General features: G+C 38.8%; 1 protein-coding gene across 1 annotated transcript; it reads left to right on the top strand.

Annotated features, from left to right (window-relative positions):
* Window positions 1-571: 571 nt before the first annotated feature.
* Window positions 572-6,902, top strand: RGS13 (regulator of G protein signaling 13). The gene is given in 5 exon segments (XM_053950468.1): window positions 572-587; window positions 590-635; window positions 3,210-3,271; window positions 4,516-4,679; window positions 6,720-6,902. Coding segments are annotated over 5 exon segments (471 nt in total).
* The last annotated feature ends 9,514 nt before the right edge of the window (window positions 6,903-16,416 follow it).

The raw sequence follows: 16,416 nt of genomic DNA, 5'->3' as shown, positions 1-16,416 counted from the left end.
TTTTTAGAAAAACATTTACAACTGCCTCATCCTAATAAACTACACCCTCTCTTATGGATGTCATATCTATATAAATGCAAGTTTTATATGACTTTTATTGACTTTGAGATACACGCTGGACATATATCAATGTTAATCTCAGACACTTAACAATTTATTCAGCATTGTCCACTTTACATTGAGCTCTGATCTTTGATCCTGGTCATCCTGAGCTTTCATGGAAAAAAAAATACTTCTAGTTTCATTTTGCTTTGGGTCAGGCTCAACCTCCAATCTTCTTTCATATTTGGAGAAGCAAAGAGGGAAAATTATTAACATTTCTATTCTTCCCTGAGAGATATCCACTGGATTGCCTGGTAATTTGCCTTTTTTTTTAAGTTCTCATATCTTACAAAATATATTTTTGTCAAATGCTTCGGAAATGACTCATAGATAAAGATCAGATGTACAAAATAAGAATACTGTTAGAACTGATTGCACTGCTATACGTATAAATTATAAGTTTTTATTTAAGAAAGTCAGAGCTCAGCATAGTAGATTAAAAACTCTCATATTTTCCATGTTTAGGAGAATGAGTCCAAATACTTGCTGCTTTGCAAGATATTCTGAGCAGAAGAAAATGGGATAAGTTCTAAGTAAGTAAGGATAAGAATCTTATGTTCTGCAGTCCACACAGCTGAGTAGGAGAAACAAACCCCTCAAAATTCACAGTGGAAGTTTTCATTGTAAGCTTAAGATCATGCAAAAGAGGGCAACACCTTCACAGCTGCCCCAGCCAAGCACCTTCTGGCAGCCCCTTCCTCAACAGCACACGGATGTACACTGGCATATCCCCCTGGGGACTCCCTTCATGCTACACAGGCATGGGCCCAAACTCACCCCTGGATTAAGTGCAGATTTGGACCTGGGAGGAATCAGAAAGCCAAATATTTTGGGTCCACCTTTTAAAATAATTCAGGCTGTTGGCAAAGCTGAGTATTCATGTGGTGCATAAGAGACATGGCCAAGCAGCTCCTGCAAGTCCTCGAGTGCCATCGGGCTCTGTGGGGGCCAAGAACTGCCAGGAATTTGGGGGACATATCCCATTGGGATGGTGGAGTGCTTCCATCCAAAATGCCTTCTGCAGGTATCAGATCAGACACAGAACTGATTTATTGAGACACATCCCCCACAGCAATACTAAGGGGCACCTGATGACCCCTGAAACTGCCATTTGGGTGAAATCAGGAGTAGAAATCAGACAGAGTTTCCAGCTACTGGATAAGGATTTCTGCACCATGGTGATGAGGGGAGCCACTCACAGCAGAGGGTGTACAATAAGTGAGAAATAGCTCCCACAAGACACTACAATTTAAATTTTTGAGTCCCAGCTATAAAGCCTTAGTTATTTTTGGAGATTGTTTTTTTTCAGTGTAATATATGTACTTCAGCAAATCCAATCATGTTGCAAATCAGTGCAGCAAGACATTTACTCTCAGAACAGATTAATAATAATAAATATTAATAAGGGGTATTAATACAGATCACCATAACCTATTTCCTTACTACCCTTCATGTTTTCCTGATTGTTAAAGGAAAGTAAAAAGGTAAAAAGGTTTTCCTCTGTGTCAGCTGCCCCATCAGGCAGGTTTTTTTCTGCTTCACAAATTAATGCTAAAGACAAATAATCAGAAATGGAAATAAGATGGCTCTCCTGATGATGTTCAGTGAGACAGACAAGATTGTCACTCATACTATACAAGTGCTATATACTGACAGGTGAAAAATTATCTGCATCAGGTAAAAAACTATCTGAATCAGGAACAGCAAATATGACTCAAGTAGTTTTTAAGGAGAAAAAAAAAATCATTCAAAGAACTAGAGATTCGCAGTCCCCATAAACACATGCTTTATGGGTTTTTATAGAGACAAGACTAATAGCTCATGAGAAGGAAAAAAAGAATCCTTTAGTGGCAAGAGTTACTAGAGAGTTACTGATACCACAGTTCAATAGTGGTAGCATTTCTCTTACTCTATATTTTTTGACCATGTCAGACTGATCACAAGCCTGAGAAAGTAATTGCCTAGTCACGTACATTTTCAGAGAAAGAGAGAGTTGTATCAAGGTATAAATAAATTATAAATCATTACCAATTAAAAAAGCTACAGAGCAGGTAATGTTCTGCAGCAGAAATCTGTAAAGCATCATGCAGCACTCACATCAAAGCCAATTTTGATTTAAATTTTAAAAAGCCCTGTCATACTAAATAGTTGTCAACAAAATTATAGCTGCCATGAAAAGCAAATATTCAGTAAGAGGGGATCTTACTCCAAATTTGGCTGATGTATAATGGAAAGCACCCACTGGAATACATCCCCTGTCCTTTCTTTTACTAACGTAAGCATAAGAATCTCTTCCAAGTTACCAGCATTAGTGTCCTAAAACTGCAATGCTTGAAAATATGTTGGTGTAAATGGAGCTACATGCACTTAAATGGAGATACTGCTCTCAAACATTTGTTTTTCCTTAAATTGTTTAGTCTCTCACCTCACTACTTCCATGTTCTTTCCCAGAATCAGGCATGAGACAAGCTTATGAACTTACTGTTTAAGAATAGCGAACGTGAAAGTAAAATCTGATTTTAGCCACTTCCAAGGGCTGTGCAGATTAATAATAATGTGTCACACTGCATTGTAAACAACTGGTGAGAGATGGAAGTCTCTTCCAGCTAAGATTGCATTAACCTTTCATTATTTACCTTATGCTTGGAGCTTATATTCAGCCCTCAGATGATAAGCTGATAAGTCAACTTTGATAGTTAAAGGCCTTGAAACATTACAATAAGATCTTGTGCCCCAAAGACTTTGCTACTAAATACAAACATCAATATTTCCTGAATTCTATGATGATTCCTGTCTCCAAAGAAGTTGCTGTCTAGAAAGACAGTACTTTTCTTGTGTTTCTCCTAAGCACAGTTTAAATAAGTGAATGCCATTTCTAGAGGAATTACAGGGAGCACCTTGAAATGGAACTGCATTTGTTACAGCAAGAAAAATATTTGTCTTGGCATAATAAGCACAAGATCTGGAAGACACAAGAAAGCCTTTTAAAACGTAAGATTCATAAAGCTCATATTTAAATTAGGGACAGATTTTCAACAAGGTAATTTAAGTTTTTTATACTTTCAGCCACGGCTAATCCTGCAATAATGACCTCCTTTTTTCTAAAGGGTGTCTTTGGAGGAAGTGCTACAGTGGTCCCAGTCTTTTGAAAATCTGGTAACAAGCAAATGTAAGTAATTGTGTGCTTGTGTCCCAGATGGATTGCTGAGAAAAGTTCCCACAAAGCAAAATCAGCAACTCATGCTGCATTAATATATGCTGCCTTATACACAACTAATGACAACCAACTTTGTGACATGCCTAGCACACATCACACTGGAAATAAACACAGCATGCTGCAAATGCTTTCCCAAACTTGCCATTTCTGCAATCATGTGTAATTCCTTTACAGACACGTAATGAGGGCATGGTTTGTCTGCCACATCCCAACTTAAGAGTACAGAATAGCACCTTATATTAGCAGAAAAGTGACAAGGTTCACTTGGGAAATCCTGCAAACACCAAAGAGACCATATAATGACATATCTATTCAGGGGAATGCCATGGAAGGTAGCTCCAATATTTAGGGATGGGAAGAACTGTAGATGCAGTAGGAATTCTGAACTTTCCCACTCCATCCCCCTCTGCTTCATATAGGGCTCAGAGCTCTCCCAAATTTCTCGTATGGGCAGCAGTGCAGAACATCACTGCTGAATTACATTTTTTAAAATGGTGCTGAAAAAGTCACAGCACAAACCTTTAAAAATTACTCCTGAGGACTGGCATTACTTTCAAACTGCAGAAAAATTACAAAGAGCAAGAAGACTAACAGCATTTGTAACTGAAAAAAATTGCCATTAAAATTTTAAACAACCTAGTATTTTACAGCACAGGGAGAAACTGCTCAACAGAAAACTGTTCAAAGAGACAAAATGACAGCAGAAGCAGCAGGCACATATGTGATCATCACCTCTGCCAGATGGCAGGCTGTGCTCAATGTCTTCAGAAATTTGAAAGGCTAGAATGCTGCACCAGCAACAAAGTTTGCTTTAAATAAAACACTTCAAGCTTCCAGCAGGAGTCAGAATGATGTCCTTCTTAAAATGCCTCTTCCACTGCACTTAAAAACACTACTCATTGAATTTTAATTAATTTAAAAGCTTTATGACACCCAAAATGGAAAGGTGGACTCACATAAAAAGCCAGATACTCTAAACCTAGTGGATTTGCAGCTCTTTAGGAAACATGGGCAAAGCGTTTGCCTACCTTAGATTTACTGTGGGATTAGATTTACTAAGGAGCCCTGCATGTGCAGAAAAATGCAAAGTTGAAGTGTAGGGCCAAGACACTACTTTATAAGTATTACTTCCAAAGCACTCTAAAGGTAATGCATGTAGACAGGCAATATAAATTTGGCTTCTGAAATATTTACAGATGGGCCTATAATCTATAAGACCTACTTGAAGACAGAACACAGTGATGAAAACATAGAATTCTGGCTTGCCTGTGAAGCTTATAAGATAAAATCACAGAGGAAAAGGATTTCCATGGCCAGGAAGCTCTTTACAAGTTACATCCAACCCCAGGCTCCCAACAAGGTGACTACAAGACCATGAGCTCTTTATTTTATAGAAATGCCTGAAATGTCACGCAGCAGACCAACAACAAATGCCTAGATCCTCCTGTACCAAAGGGAGCGAAAACTTCTATTCATCCTCCCTCCAAACTCTTTTCCACACAGAATTTTAATATTTGAATCCACATCTCATCAATAGGCGAATCTTTCAAGTACATCCACCAAGAACACAAGCAAAATGCACAAGTCAGTTAAGAACCAAATTCATGGATCTGTTCTCTTTTTTTTTCTTTTTAACATCAGATCCAGAGACTATTCATGTCACTTCGCTATATTTTGGATTATCCCATTGCTACATATATGTATCTGTATATCTGTATCTCAGTCTGGCCTTTGCAAGAGTAAATATAACTGAGCAAAGTAAAACACTCTACCCAGTGCTGTCCCCTTTGCAAAATGGGTGAAAAGAAAGATTCCAAGACACATTACTTTTTTTTTTTTTTTTTTGGTTTTTTTTTTTTTTTTGGTTTTTTTTTTTTTGTTAAGGAAAACAGCAAATTTGTATGTAAAGTATCTGATTTTTTTCCCCTGACAAATGGCTATAGAAAAAAGTAATTCCTGCTCAGCCAGACATGCTCTATGACCTTTAAACATTCCTGCTTATTACTCTTCTTGAAAAACTAAGCCAACACTATCTTTTACTGCCACTGCCTCTGGCAGGCTGACATAACTAAAGAATCATGCTACATTATTGTCTGGTTTATGTGTAACAATGAAATTATTATAGAGTCTCAAATTGCAGCCTCCCTGCTGGCACTGGAGGAGAAGCCAAATCCAAATCAGTTGGCTTTCCAAATGTTGGCTGAGAGCAGTTGCTGCTTTAAATTACTAAACCACTCCCTCTAATCCAAATCTTGAGCAAATTGTAAAGCTCCCTCTGTTGGTTTTAAATGCCAATTGGCACAACAACGCATTCTTGTCCTTTTTTTCTCAGTGGTGTTTTTTGGGGGGTTTTTTTGTTTTTTTTTTTTTTTTTAGTATATGCAGCTATAGGGAACTCAGCAACACATTTGCACTTACAAAAGAGAAATGTCAATATTGCCAAACACAAATTCATTAATCAAATGTAAGGGCTTAGATCAGGACAGTTATAAATAAGCTGTGCTATTTTTTCTAAATTAATGTCTATTTGAATCTTTCTACTGGCTGTCTGGTTTCTAGAGCTTCAGGACAGCCCAATTTCACATTTTCTTGATATTTACTATTAACACAAGAACTATGTACCACTCTAAAAAACTAGATGCTCATGAGGATATGAAACACAATTTATATTCAAATTACAGCAGCATTTAAAAAGGGCCACTCAAATGACTCCTCTGGAGGAGGAAGATCTCAACCCATGAAAGACATCAGCACCAACCAAATCTTTAGAGGTCTCCTCTCCACACTAACGGACAAGTCAAGCTGAACACAACCAATGGAACTCATCATAAGCTGATGGGCTTTCAAAGGGTTCCTTTTATCTGGTGTTTTTGCTGACCACCAGACCTTTCTGCTGTTTCATACCTGCAGAGCTTCAGTTTATCTGCTACAAACCATGAATTGCAGCAGGAAAACTCTAGGAACAAAAACTTTTTCTAAACAAGGTTGATATATTGGCTCAATTTTATCTCAGGCCATAAAACTTTCAGCCTTTTTTTTTTTTTTTCCCCCATTGGTACTGTGCACCTCCAGGCACTTGTACTCATCAGGGTTTTTCTGGAACCTAACTGTAGCTCTAGGAACAATTCTTTGCAGAGAAAAGCAGTGTTGGATACCAGCTACTCCTTCCACTGCAGCCACTCCATCCAAGCCATGTTGGCAGGACAACTCCTGTCTGAATTGTCCCTGTTCTCTTATTCTTCCTAGAAGTAGTGACCAAAGCAAACTCATCCGGCCAAACTCCCTCACATTTGGAGCCTTGCCATATTCTGCATACAGGCCCAGCAACACAGACTTCACTGCTGCTCTTGGCCTCCACTAATCACAGTAGTCAGGACTGGCTTTCCCATTTGTGTTTCAGATAAACATTGACAGTCCTGCAAGGAAAGCATTTATAAGGACACAGTCCTCCTTTGATGAAGCACAGAGAATACTCTGCAGGCACATGGAAAGAAATTCCTACCCACAATTTCTTGAATCACAGGTCTACCAAAAGCTCAAACACAGTCTTCAAACTAATGGCAACAATTCAATGGGAAATTGAAGAGAATGGGTGAAAATGTAAAAAGGTTTCTTCTGGCACACAAGTGTTTAAGATTTAAGGAAGAGAGCAGAAATCAGCCAACAGAGGAATACTATTATTTTTATGTTTAACTGTTCTGTTGATGTTAGAATTCACAATGCACTATCTTCCCTCTCCCCAAGGAAGACTCCTTGTTTTGTTTTCCTCTCCCCACAATAAACCCCTAAAAACTAGGGTTTAGGGAAAACTAAAAGTATTTTCTAAAAAGCATTTTGCTGTTGGGAAATAAATGTTTATTTGACTATGCAATACATGAGAAAAAAAAAAAAAATATCTGCATTGCTGCATTTGCTGTTGTTTTAGTTTTACAGTCTTTCAATGTAAAAAGATAAATTTGAAATACAGCTGTTTGCCTAAACTATGGAGTATAGTATTCATGTGTATTCATTGGTCTAGGGTCAAGTTTATGCTGATTACCATGTAAAACATGTGCTATGAAGGCACTTGATCTACAGTATACTAAAATATTACCAGTGTCTTCTGAGTTTTTCTTCAGAAATAAAATGCATTGGTATTTTGGCTTGTTTTTCTGAGTATGGACATACAAACACATTACTTTCCCTTCAGACTCCATGAGAATTAGATACGAGCAAGCCTGACCCTTGAACATCCTCCTGCAGCACAGACAGGTCTCTCTCATCCATAAACTGTCGAAAGCAACTTGTTGATTTGTTAATCAATTATTACAGTACCCTGGTTTACATCAGTAACTAATCTGTTAATCTCAAACCTCATTAAAATTGGACTCTAAGCAGCACTATTATTGTGGTGCACAGCACAGGCTACTCCTGCGGAGACACAGTGATTTACTGATGACAGATAAGTATGCTGATCAATAAGTATCAAATGTACAATAAGATGTCTGGCTTTGTGGGAGGTTATATTGGTAAATTGCAATTATATGTGGGCCCTAATGACAACGTGGCAATGACAATGAGTGAGGGAACTGGATATGTTCAACTTATCAGTTATCTAAGGCCTCAAAAATTCTTTTCATCCATCATTTTTTATTGAATTCTTAAGCTAGAATTCATGTATATGTCCATAGCAGAATACAAAGCAAGTCTGAGCATAACCTCCACCAGAACAGAAAGTTTTAAGAGAATTAGGTGCTGTAAGAAAAGGGGTGCTACTATAACAGATAATCCTTTCCTTTTGCAGTGACCCCATATAAAAGGGATTACCACACAAATATGTGATTATACAGCTCATAAAACCATTCAGCAAGAAAAGACTCCCCAGGAAATCCAGCTAGGGATAGCACAGTTTTGCTGCTGTTAATTCCTGATGGGTGTACAGAGTATTGGACTTCAGTTTGATTAGGCTTGCAAGATGCCACAGCAAAGGAAAAAAAAAATAGGATCTCTTAAAGAAAGCAACTCTTGCAGGGAAGCAAATCGGTGACAAAAGCCAACCTGAGCAGAAGTTAAAAAAATCCAACAAAATACACACAATAAATAAACCAAGGATCACATTAAGGAAAGTCTTCCCATTTCTGTTTGACTTAGAAATTGAGAAGACGTTGATATCTGTGTCTAAGTGGAAGAGCCTTGTGGTGACCAGGAATAACAACTTTGCATACCCAGCTAGGTCCAGCATGCACAGCCTTCCAAAGGGGTCACTCAAAGGGCTGCTCAGGTCCTAGGCTGATAGAGACCCTTCCTCCCTGCAGAAAGGAGAGGATCCAGAAGGAGGAAAAAACCTGCCCACAGAAAATACTGAAGGAAATCACAGAGGGACTCACAAACAAGTTTTCATGGCACAAAATGTTTAGTGAGTATTTTACAGATCATGAGTCTACCAACCTTTATTCTTGGTGGGCTTATTAATTTTATATTTCCTTCTAGAAATAAATAAAATGTTGGGGTTTGGGGCTTAGTTTCCTCTCCCCCATGTCTATTCCACATTCTCCAGTTGGGGAAAAAAAGAGGGTCCTTTTCCCAAAATAGATTTATTGTTAACTGCTAGAGATCTTTCTCTTGCTTGACTTTTCTTTTGGGTTACCAGATGCAGGGCAATAACACAGTATTTCATCAGGTCATATGATTTATAAAACAGTAACTAGTGGCAGCTGCAGTAACAAATCACTGCTTTTGTAATTTTCATTAACAGCACTTCAACGAGCTCAGGTATACTTTTCCACTAGCAGACAAACCTAAAAGGCATTTGTTCACATTAATCATTCAAAGCTACTGTTAAAAAAGATAAAAAACTTGGAAATAGCTAAATTGGCAGAATTCTCCTTCTTCTCTCATTTATTTAAGAATTAAAAAAAAAAAAATCAAAGGAGTGATTCTTCAAATATTAAGTTTGGCAAGACTCAAATGCAGATTAATAAAACCACTACAGCAATTAAATGCATTCAACCCTGGAAACTGTTGACCTATGGAGGCTCCCTTAAAAAAACCATAAAAAACAACCCATACTGGACAGATGGTCTGGGGCTTTTTTGGGTTTTGTTTTCAAAAGAGCTGACAATTGGATCCCTTTTCCTTTGTAAATATGAGCTACGTTGGCCTACTTTCTTAATAACAGCTGTGAAATTTATAATCTATCATTGTACTGTTATTTCCATGAATTTTACATCAACTCTTTGTGTATAGATGGTTAAGCGTAGAATTAAAAATGCAGATTGTAGATCAGGTCTATAAAACAAAGTAAAAATCTGCTTATAGTTAGAGTCACTCATAATAAAACTTTAGAAATAACCTAGCCTATTTTTTTTTTTTTTTTTGGTACAGATGGGTAATAAAAGAGAACATAGAATGTCTCTCCACTGTGCATTCCAATGATTTCAGAGAATAAGTTGTTGGGAGGCTTATCTCTCAAGTTCTCATTATTTTTGTACTTCCATACTGACTCTAGATATTCTGTCTTTCAACTCCCAAGAAATGAATGTTAGGCTGTCTCACCCTACGTGCAGCAATGAGCCCTTACACAGAACTTGGTACAGTAGACAAGCGATCTAAACAAATTGTGAACAGAGATGTTTATCACCAGTTAAAGGCCAGATGAGGATGTTTGGGAACTTACATCTTCACAGGAAAGGGAAATGACTGCAGCATTTCCAAGTATTACCAAATGTACAGTACTGTTGCAATCACAGGGCCCTTCAGAAACCAATGTTTGATCCAATGTTCACTAAACAGAGAGCAGTGGAAGAAGTTCTCCAAAAAAGAACATTTTGCTGCATGTGCTGATGGCTACAGAACATAGCTGGTTTTGGGCAAAGACTGCATCCCAACACAGGTTTACCTACAATCTCCTAAAATGCAGCCTCTCAGAGGTGCTCATCTCAGTAGAATTACCCATTTAATTTATGTCAGTAGTTTTAAGAAGCTTTGCTATTAAAATCTTAAATCTCAAATTTTAAAAAGGCTTTGGAAAATATAAACTTAAAAATTCAAATTTAAAATAGCAGACCCGAATCAGGGTCTGATTAGAATACACAAAAGATTCTAACTCTTTTTTAATCAAAAAGGAAAAAAGAAATCAGTGAAACAAAGAAAGATAAAAAGATGCAAGAGGAGCAAACTATTTTTGCTACTGAGGAAGCAAATCATGCAGTCCAGCACTCTTTGAGATACTACACATCATATGTACACAGATTCTAAGAACTGTGAATTCTCATTACACCCGAAACAAGATCTCAGCCACTTGCATCCAAATTATGCAAAGGGTTCTTCAGAAAGGAATGCAAATTATTAAGAGCACAATCATGTCATATCCTGGATCCTAGGCAGTGCCTTTCTGTTGACTTTCACGTGTCTGCATGTCTTTCTGAGAGCTGTGACATGGAATGGGATGTTGTGAAGTGTTCTGCAGCTGCTCAGCATTATGAGCACACACATTCTGCCTTGGCTGAGCTGCATGAACCCTTCATAGTGTGTGAACCCCTTGAGATGTGTGGGGCTTCTCCCGGGACCAGGACATCTGCCACAGGTCACTGGACATCCCATCCACGCCCTGCTGGTAAGTGGATGCCACAGGGGATCCTAGAGCATCTCTGTAGGAGAAGAGGCCCGTGCTTACACAACTGAATCAAGTCTGCTTCTTAAATCTACCAGCTGAAGGTTTCACATTTGCCAGCCTTTACTCACCACTGACATCTTACAACAGCCTTTCAATAAATGGTTCATCTATAAACTTCTTTTTCTCTCCAGAACGGCCGTGACAATTACCTCAAGATTCCTGTACCTCAGATTTTGCTCAACTCAAAATATGACACAACTATGCAGAGACTAGGAGCCACTCCTCACTGCAAGGACATGCACCTCACAAAACTGGGAAATGGGGTAGGTCCACATTGTGGAGATCACCCAAATAGGGCGTTTCAACCATGACAAACCTCCACCAATGAGCTACAGCCCTCCTTCCCAACCAGAGCTCTCCAATGCCATGTCCTCTCTCTGGATGTTGGCATTAGGTGCACAGACCTGAGGATAAGGGGGAAATCCCGAGGCTTTACATGAGGCCAAGAACAAGGCTGCAGTTCTTCTTCCACAGCCCCACCCTCCTGTAAGTTGCAGGATGCCACAGATCCATAGCCTGTACTTCTCAGTGGGAACCAACTCAGAAGCCAAACCCTAAAAGAGGGTATCAAAGACTTGATGTGAGCACTGCCTTCCGGCCCAGCTGCTGAGAGCATCAGCCCTGCCAGGCTGAGGCACAACACCAAACCCCAGCTGGAGATTGCATTTCTGATTGCTGGCATTCCTGGTGCTTGTGAAATGCAAACTGCCTCTGCACCTGCTAGCTCCTGAAGGAACATGGCATTCAGCTCCTCACAGACTTAGTTTACAACCTCTGTCTTGTGTCCTGGCTTGCCTGTCTCTCAAGTCTCAGGCTACGACGTCAAAACGTGCCCAGAACATCCATCATGAGGGCTGTCACTACACACAGCACCAGCCATGGCAAATAGTTTTTCCTCCCACACCCCTCACGTGCAAGTGTTGATTCCAGTAATCACCTCAGAAACAAACAGGTGAGTAAACAAGAACGAGATTCCCCCCCCCACCCTGAAGAAATTGTTATATACTCAATTATTTCATGGAGTTATTTCCTTCCTGACATGACCTCCTTTGCCTTTGAAAAGAAAAAGGGAACAGGGCTGTAACTTTACCTGCATAAATTTCAAGGAAAGAACTCCCAAAATTTGTAAAAGCAGTTTCCAGACATTTGCAATTCTTAAAGATTTATCATTTACAATACATGACCTAGTCAGTTCCTAATGAGTCTTTCAGGACCATGGCAGATTACATTAATTCTCAACAGCAGTAACCATTCACATTTTCTATTAATTACTTTGCCTGTGAATAACTACTTAGTTTTTAATATAATAATTCAAAAAACTCTGCACTTAATTAAAAAACTTCAAAAGGACAAAATACCTAGCTTGTGAAACATTGTCGACGTTTTCTTTACTCAAAGTTGTGTCTGTTGCTGAAATGATCTTTTTAATAATGAAAGAGGATTTTATAACTAACACATGTAATCTCATTTCACTTCAGATACCAGTGCAGACATTACTTGTTTATTCCTCATTACCTTCTTCACACTCTCACTGTTTTTCATTTTAGCTGTACCTTTGCAACAGTTTCTGCTGGCAGGCACCTGGCTCTTGTTTCCTAGAACATATTTTCTTTATATATTTATCTCAGTATCTGCAAATTCCTTCCCATTCTGTTTTCTATATTTTTTGCATTCTTTTTAAAAGCATATTTAACAGTCACATATTTCAGGATTTTAAAGGCTTTGATGTTTGTTTTAAATAACTCAAGATTTATATTGTGCACTTGGCATCGGTTCCAAATGAACATCTATAACAGCTCTTTTGGATGAGTTCATACTCTCTCAGGAGTAACCTGTTGCTACTTTAAAGACCTCTCTCCATTCTATCCCTACAGATCCTTCCAACATCACCACATTCTCCTCATAATCAGGCTGGGTAACGTATCCTAAAGCACCACTAAAACAGTGCACAGCAAAGCCCTCAGTTCCACAGCTCCTCCAACCAAATTTACAGTGGAGCAGCTCTAGTGAAGCTTCTGTTGCTGCTACTTCAGTATGGCAATTACCTCCCTTCAGCACAATCTGTGCTAGAGCAGAATAAAATTGCTCAGAGGATGATAAACCTGTATTGTATTTGCAATTGCAGTACACTGGATGGTTAAATGTCAATTCACTGACATTTAAACCAGGTATTTTTCATTGCTAAGTATGGAAGAGTGGGAGAAATCTACCTCCAGTGTCAATTACAGAAGTGGGAAGTTGCAAAATAAGTTACTAAGATAATTATGCTCTGTCTAGCCCTGCTCCTCTAATATACTTGCAAAGTATGGCATTGCAAAATCTTCAGGGAGTTTTTTAGGAGCTCAAACAGTGAAGATGAATTCTAGCAAAGACTTTATTTTAATAGGTAAATGTTTAACAGATTATGCTAATAATTTTGCCTTTAGCAGCTTAGCCTGGAATTACTGATTACTGTGCAGTGGTGCGTGAAGCTCATTGTCTAAGTGATCCAGATAGTAGTTCCTTCACAGATCTTGAAAGAATTCTTCAAATTTTTGTACCTGCACTGGGTCTGCCAGCCATTTTGGCTATTAAAAGAGATTTTCTACCCAGCATCCAGTGGTTTACAAGCGAAGCCAGCCAGCTGGAGTACACCTGTAGGAAGGTATTAATCTACTCCACCTGCACTTCACATAAGCAGAAGAAAGATCATTTCCAGTGCCAAGAGCTACCTGACCCCACTAGAACAAGTTTACAACCACTGCTGAGCAGCTGCTTTGATTAAAGCACTCATGACTCTGAGGCTGTCAGGCTTTAGCAGTGATGTAACTTGAAGGATTTCTGGACAGAGAGGACTTGACTGTCATGTATTTACATTATGTTAATGCTGGTAGTCCTCATGGAAAACCCCAGGGTATTAGTACATGCTGCTTTAAAAAAAAAAAAAATCCAACACGTGGAAGAGTCGAAAGAGGTAAGAAACAATGAGACACAGGGGCATTTCAGGTTTCCTGGTTTCCTAGGGGAACACTGTCCCAAATAAACAGCAGAAAGGAGTCAGGGTGAGGGCCAGCTCATCCCAACCTGACCTCCTCCCCTCCACCTTCCTTTTTGGCCAGGGCCACACCTTCAGACAGCACACTCCAAGCCACAACAAACACTTGAGCTCCTCCAGATATCTTAGGAGCTGCAGGACACCTGGATGAGTTGCCATCAGCACTCACAAGGCAATGGAAATGGAAAAGCCACCACAGCAGGGGCTCTTTACCTGCTACAACCAACCAGACAAGCACTGCACCCACAAGAAAGGGCAACCAAAGTCTTGCACTTAGTGACTCCATCAGCTACAGGAAAGCTTGAGCTTACTCCCATGACATTAATGGTAATTGTTAATGTTCAAAGAAACAAGGTTAACAATTAGGACACATAAACTTCAGCTCTTTATTAAGACAGATTTTTCGAAGATTTCCATCTAAAACAGAATATCCACATTACCACATCAAGCCATCTTAAATTACAGTTTCTGTTTCAATAAGAGTGTATAATTCTGTATTTTTATACTAGAAAATTATTTTTAATGCATACAGCTTAAAACACACAAAACAGTTAATAATTTAATTATACAGAGGCATTTAGAGAAACAAACTGCACCAAACATCTAAACATAAAGCAGAAATTTAAAGTTTCCAACAGACTTTCTTCATTCCATTTTATTTGACCTTTTTTTCATTTAAAAATACAATTGACATATGTTCAACAGGCTTCAGAAGGCAGAATGTTTTAATTAGGACACCACTCCTGCAAGACCAGAAAGAAGAGCTAAGAAAGCAGAGAAACAAAACTATAAATATACCTGGCTTCCCATTTAGCCTAACAGAAAACTTTTTCAAACAATTTAAAAACTACCACATGTAGTTTCTAATGTGGTAGTTTGAAGTTTGCTTCTCCCTCCCAGCTTGTGCACAATCCATTCCTGCAAATGCACCAGCACACATTCCACCAGTAATATCTAAGAATGATCACCTTTAGTCCAGATGTACAATAATATCACTGAAGTAATGAAAACAGTATTTATGACCAATGCTGTAAAGGGGGCAATTTGAATCCAATGGAAAATACCATTATAGAAACTCAGCATTCCTTTGGTTTTCAATGAAGTAAAATTGCTTTTGGTCTGTTTTCCACTGTTGCTATTTTTAGTCTGTTTGAAGGACCATTCTTCTTTCTTTTCCTTGGCCAAAGAGCTCTGTTGATGGATGTACAAAGCAGACCTGCCTGGACAGGCAGAGCAGAGCTTTGTCTTAGGTGATTTTATATATTGTAGCAATTTTATGATTCATACATCTATATTTTATTCTTGTATCAGTCCTGCACTGGTACTGATCCATACTGATCAGGAAAGGGCATGGTTAAGAAATTGCACCTGGACATGGAGTGGTGGAGCAAAAGAAGAATTTCCCTGTGATACAGAAGCAAGATTTCAATGGTAGCTTCACAAAGAGAACAGTATTTAGGGAAAAGACCAGGAAACAGGCAAATTATTCCCTTTCACACTTCTCCTTTCCAGCCTCTGCAAAGCTGCATTGATTGCAACATGCAAAAAGGACCAGTTATGCCTCTCAGCTGCTTTGATATTAAGTCTAGTTGGAAGCTGCTGTAGTCATTGCTGTTCAGCCCAAACTGCCCAGAGAGAAGGGAAAGCCAACAGCTGCACACAGCTCATGATTTGTGTCACAGAGCTGTGGGTCTTGTGCTTCCTTTCCCTCCCTTTCTAGTTCATGATTTAAAAGTAACACTACTGTCAGAAATGTGTTTGAACACCCCCAAAGGCACTTAGAAGGCCCAACCAGCTCCCAGAAAGAAATTACCCAGCGCTGCTTAAAGCAGGACTACAGCTGTCACAGCAGTTCTCAGGGAACATGTGGCTAATTTCACATACACAAAAATCCCAACTGGAATCCCAAAACGAGTCATTTCACCAAGAGCATTGACAAAAATCACAGTCTTTTTGGTGTATAAAAAGATTTAGTTAGCTTAGACAAACAGTTGTTTCTTAAACCATTATTTGCTTCTGTATTTGTTTCAACACAATTTTCCTGTTTCTCCTGTCATTCCTTGTTGAAGATCACATTTAAAGACATGCAACATTCCTTGTTTAATTACAACTCCTAATTTAGTTTCAAATCCAGCATATTCCATGGGAGAAGTTTTACTTCAAGTATAGTTGTATCTTTACAACCAGACCACACCTGCACAACCTGCTGCTGTAACCTTTTTTGCCTCTACCTGTGAGTAATATAACATAATAAAGCAAGAAAACAATTCCATCTAATGAAGATGATGTCAAAGCATTCCCAGAACTGTGTCCAGAATGCCATGTATAATAGGTACTGTCTGTGGGAGGGGAAAAAAAAAAATCAAAACAAAACCAAAAAGAAAAGCAGTAAGCCCACACACTTCCTTT

Source organism: Vidua chalybeata, chromosome 9 (genome assembly GCF_026979565.1).
Source record: "Vidua chalybeata isolate OUT-0048 chromosome 9, bVidCha1 merged haplotype, whole genome shotgun sequence".
Taxonomy (NCBI): Eukaryota; Metazoa; Chordata; class Aves; order Passeriformes; family Viduidae; genus Vidua; species Vidua chalybeata.
This window is presented reverse-complemented; position numbering and strand designations above follow the sequence as displayed.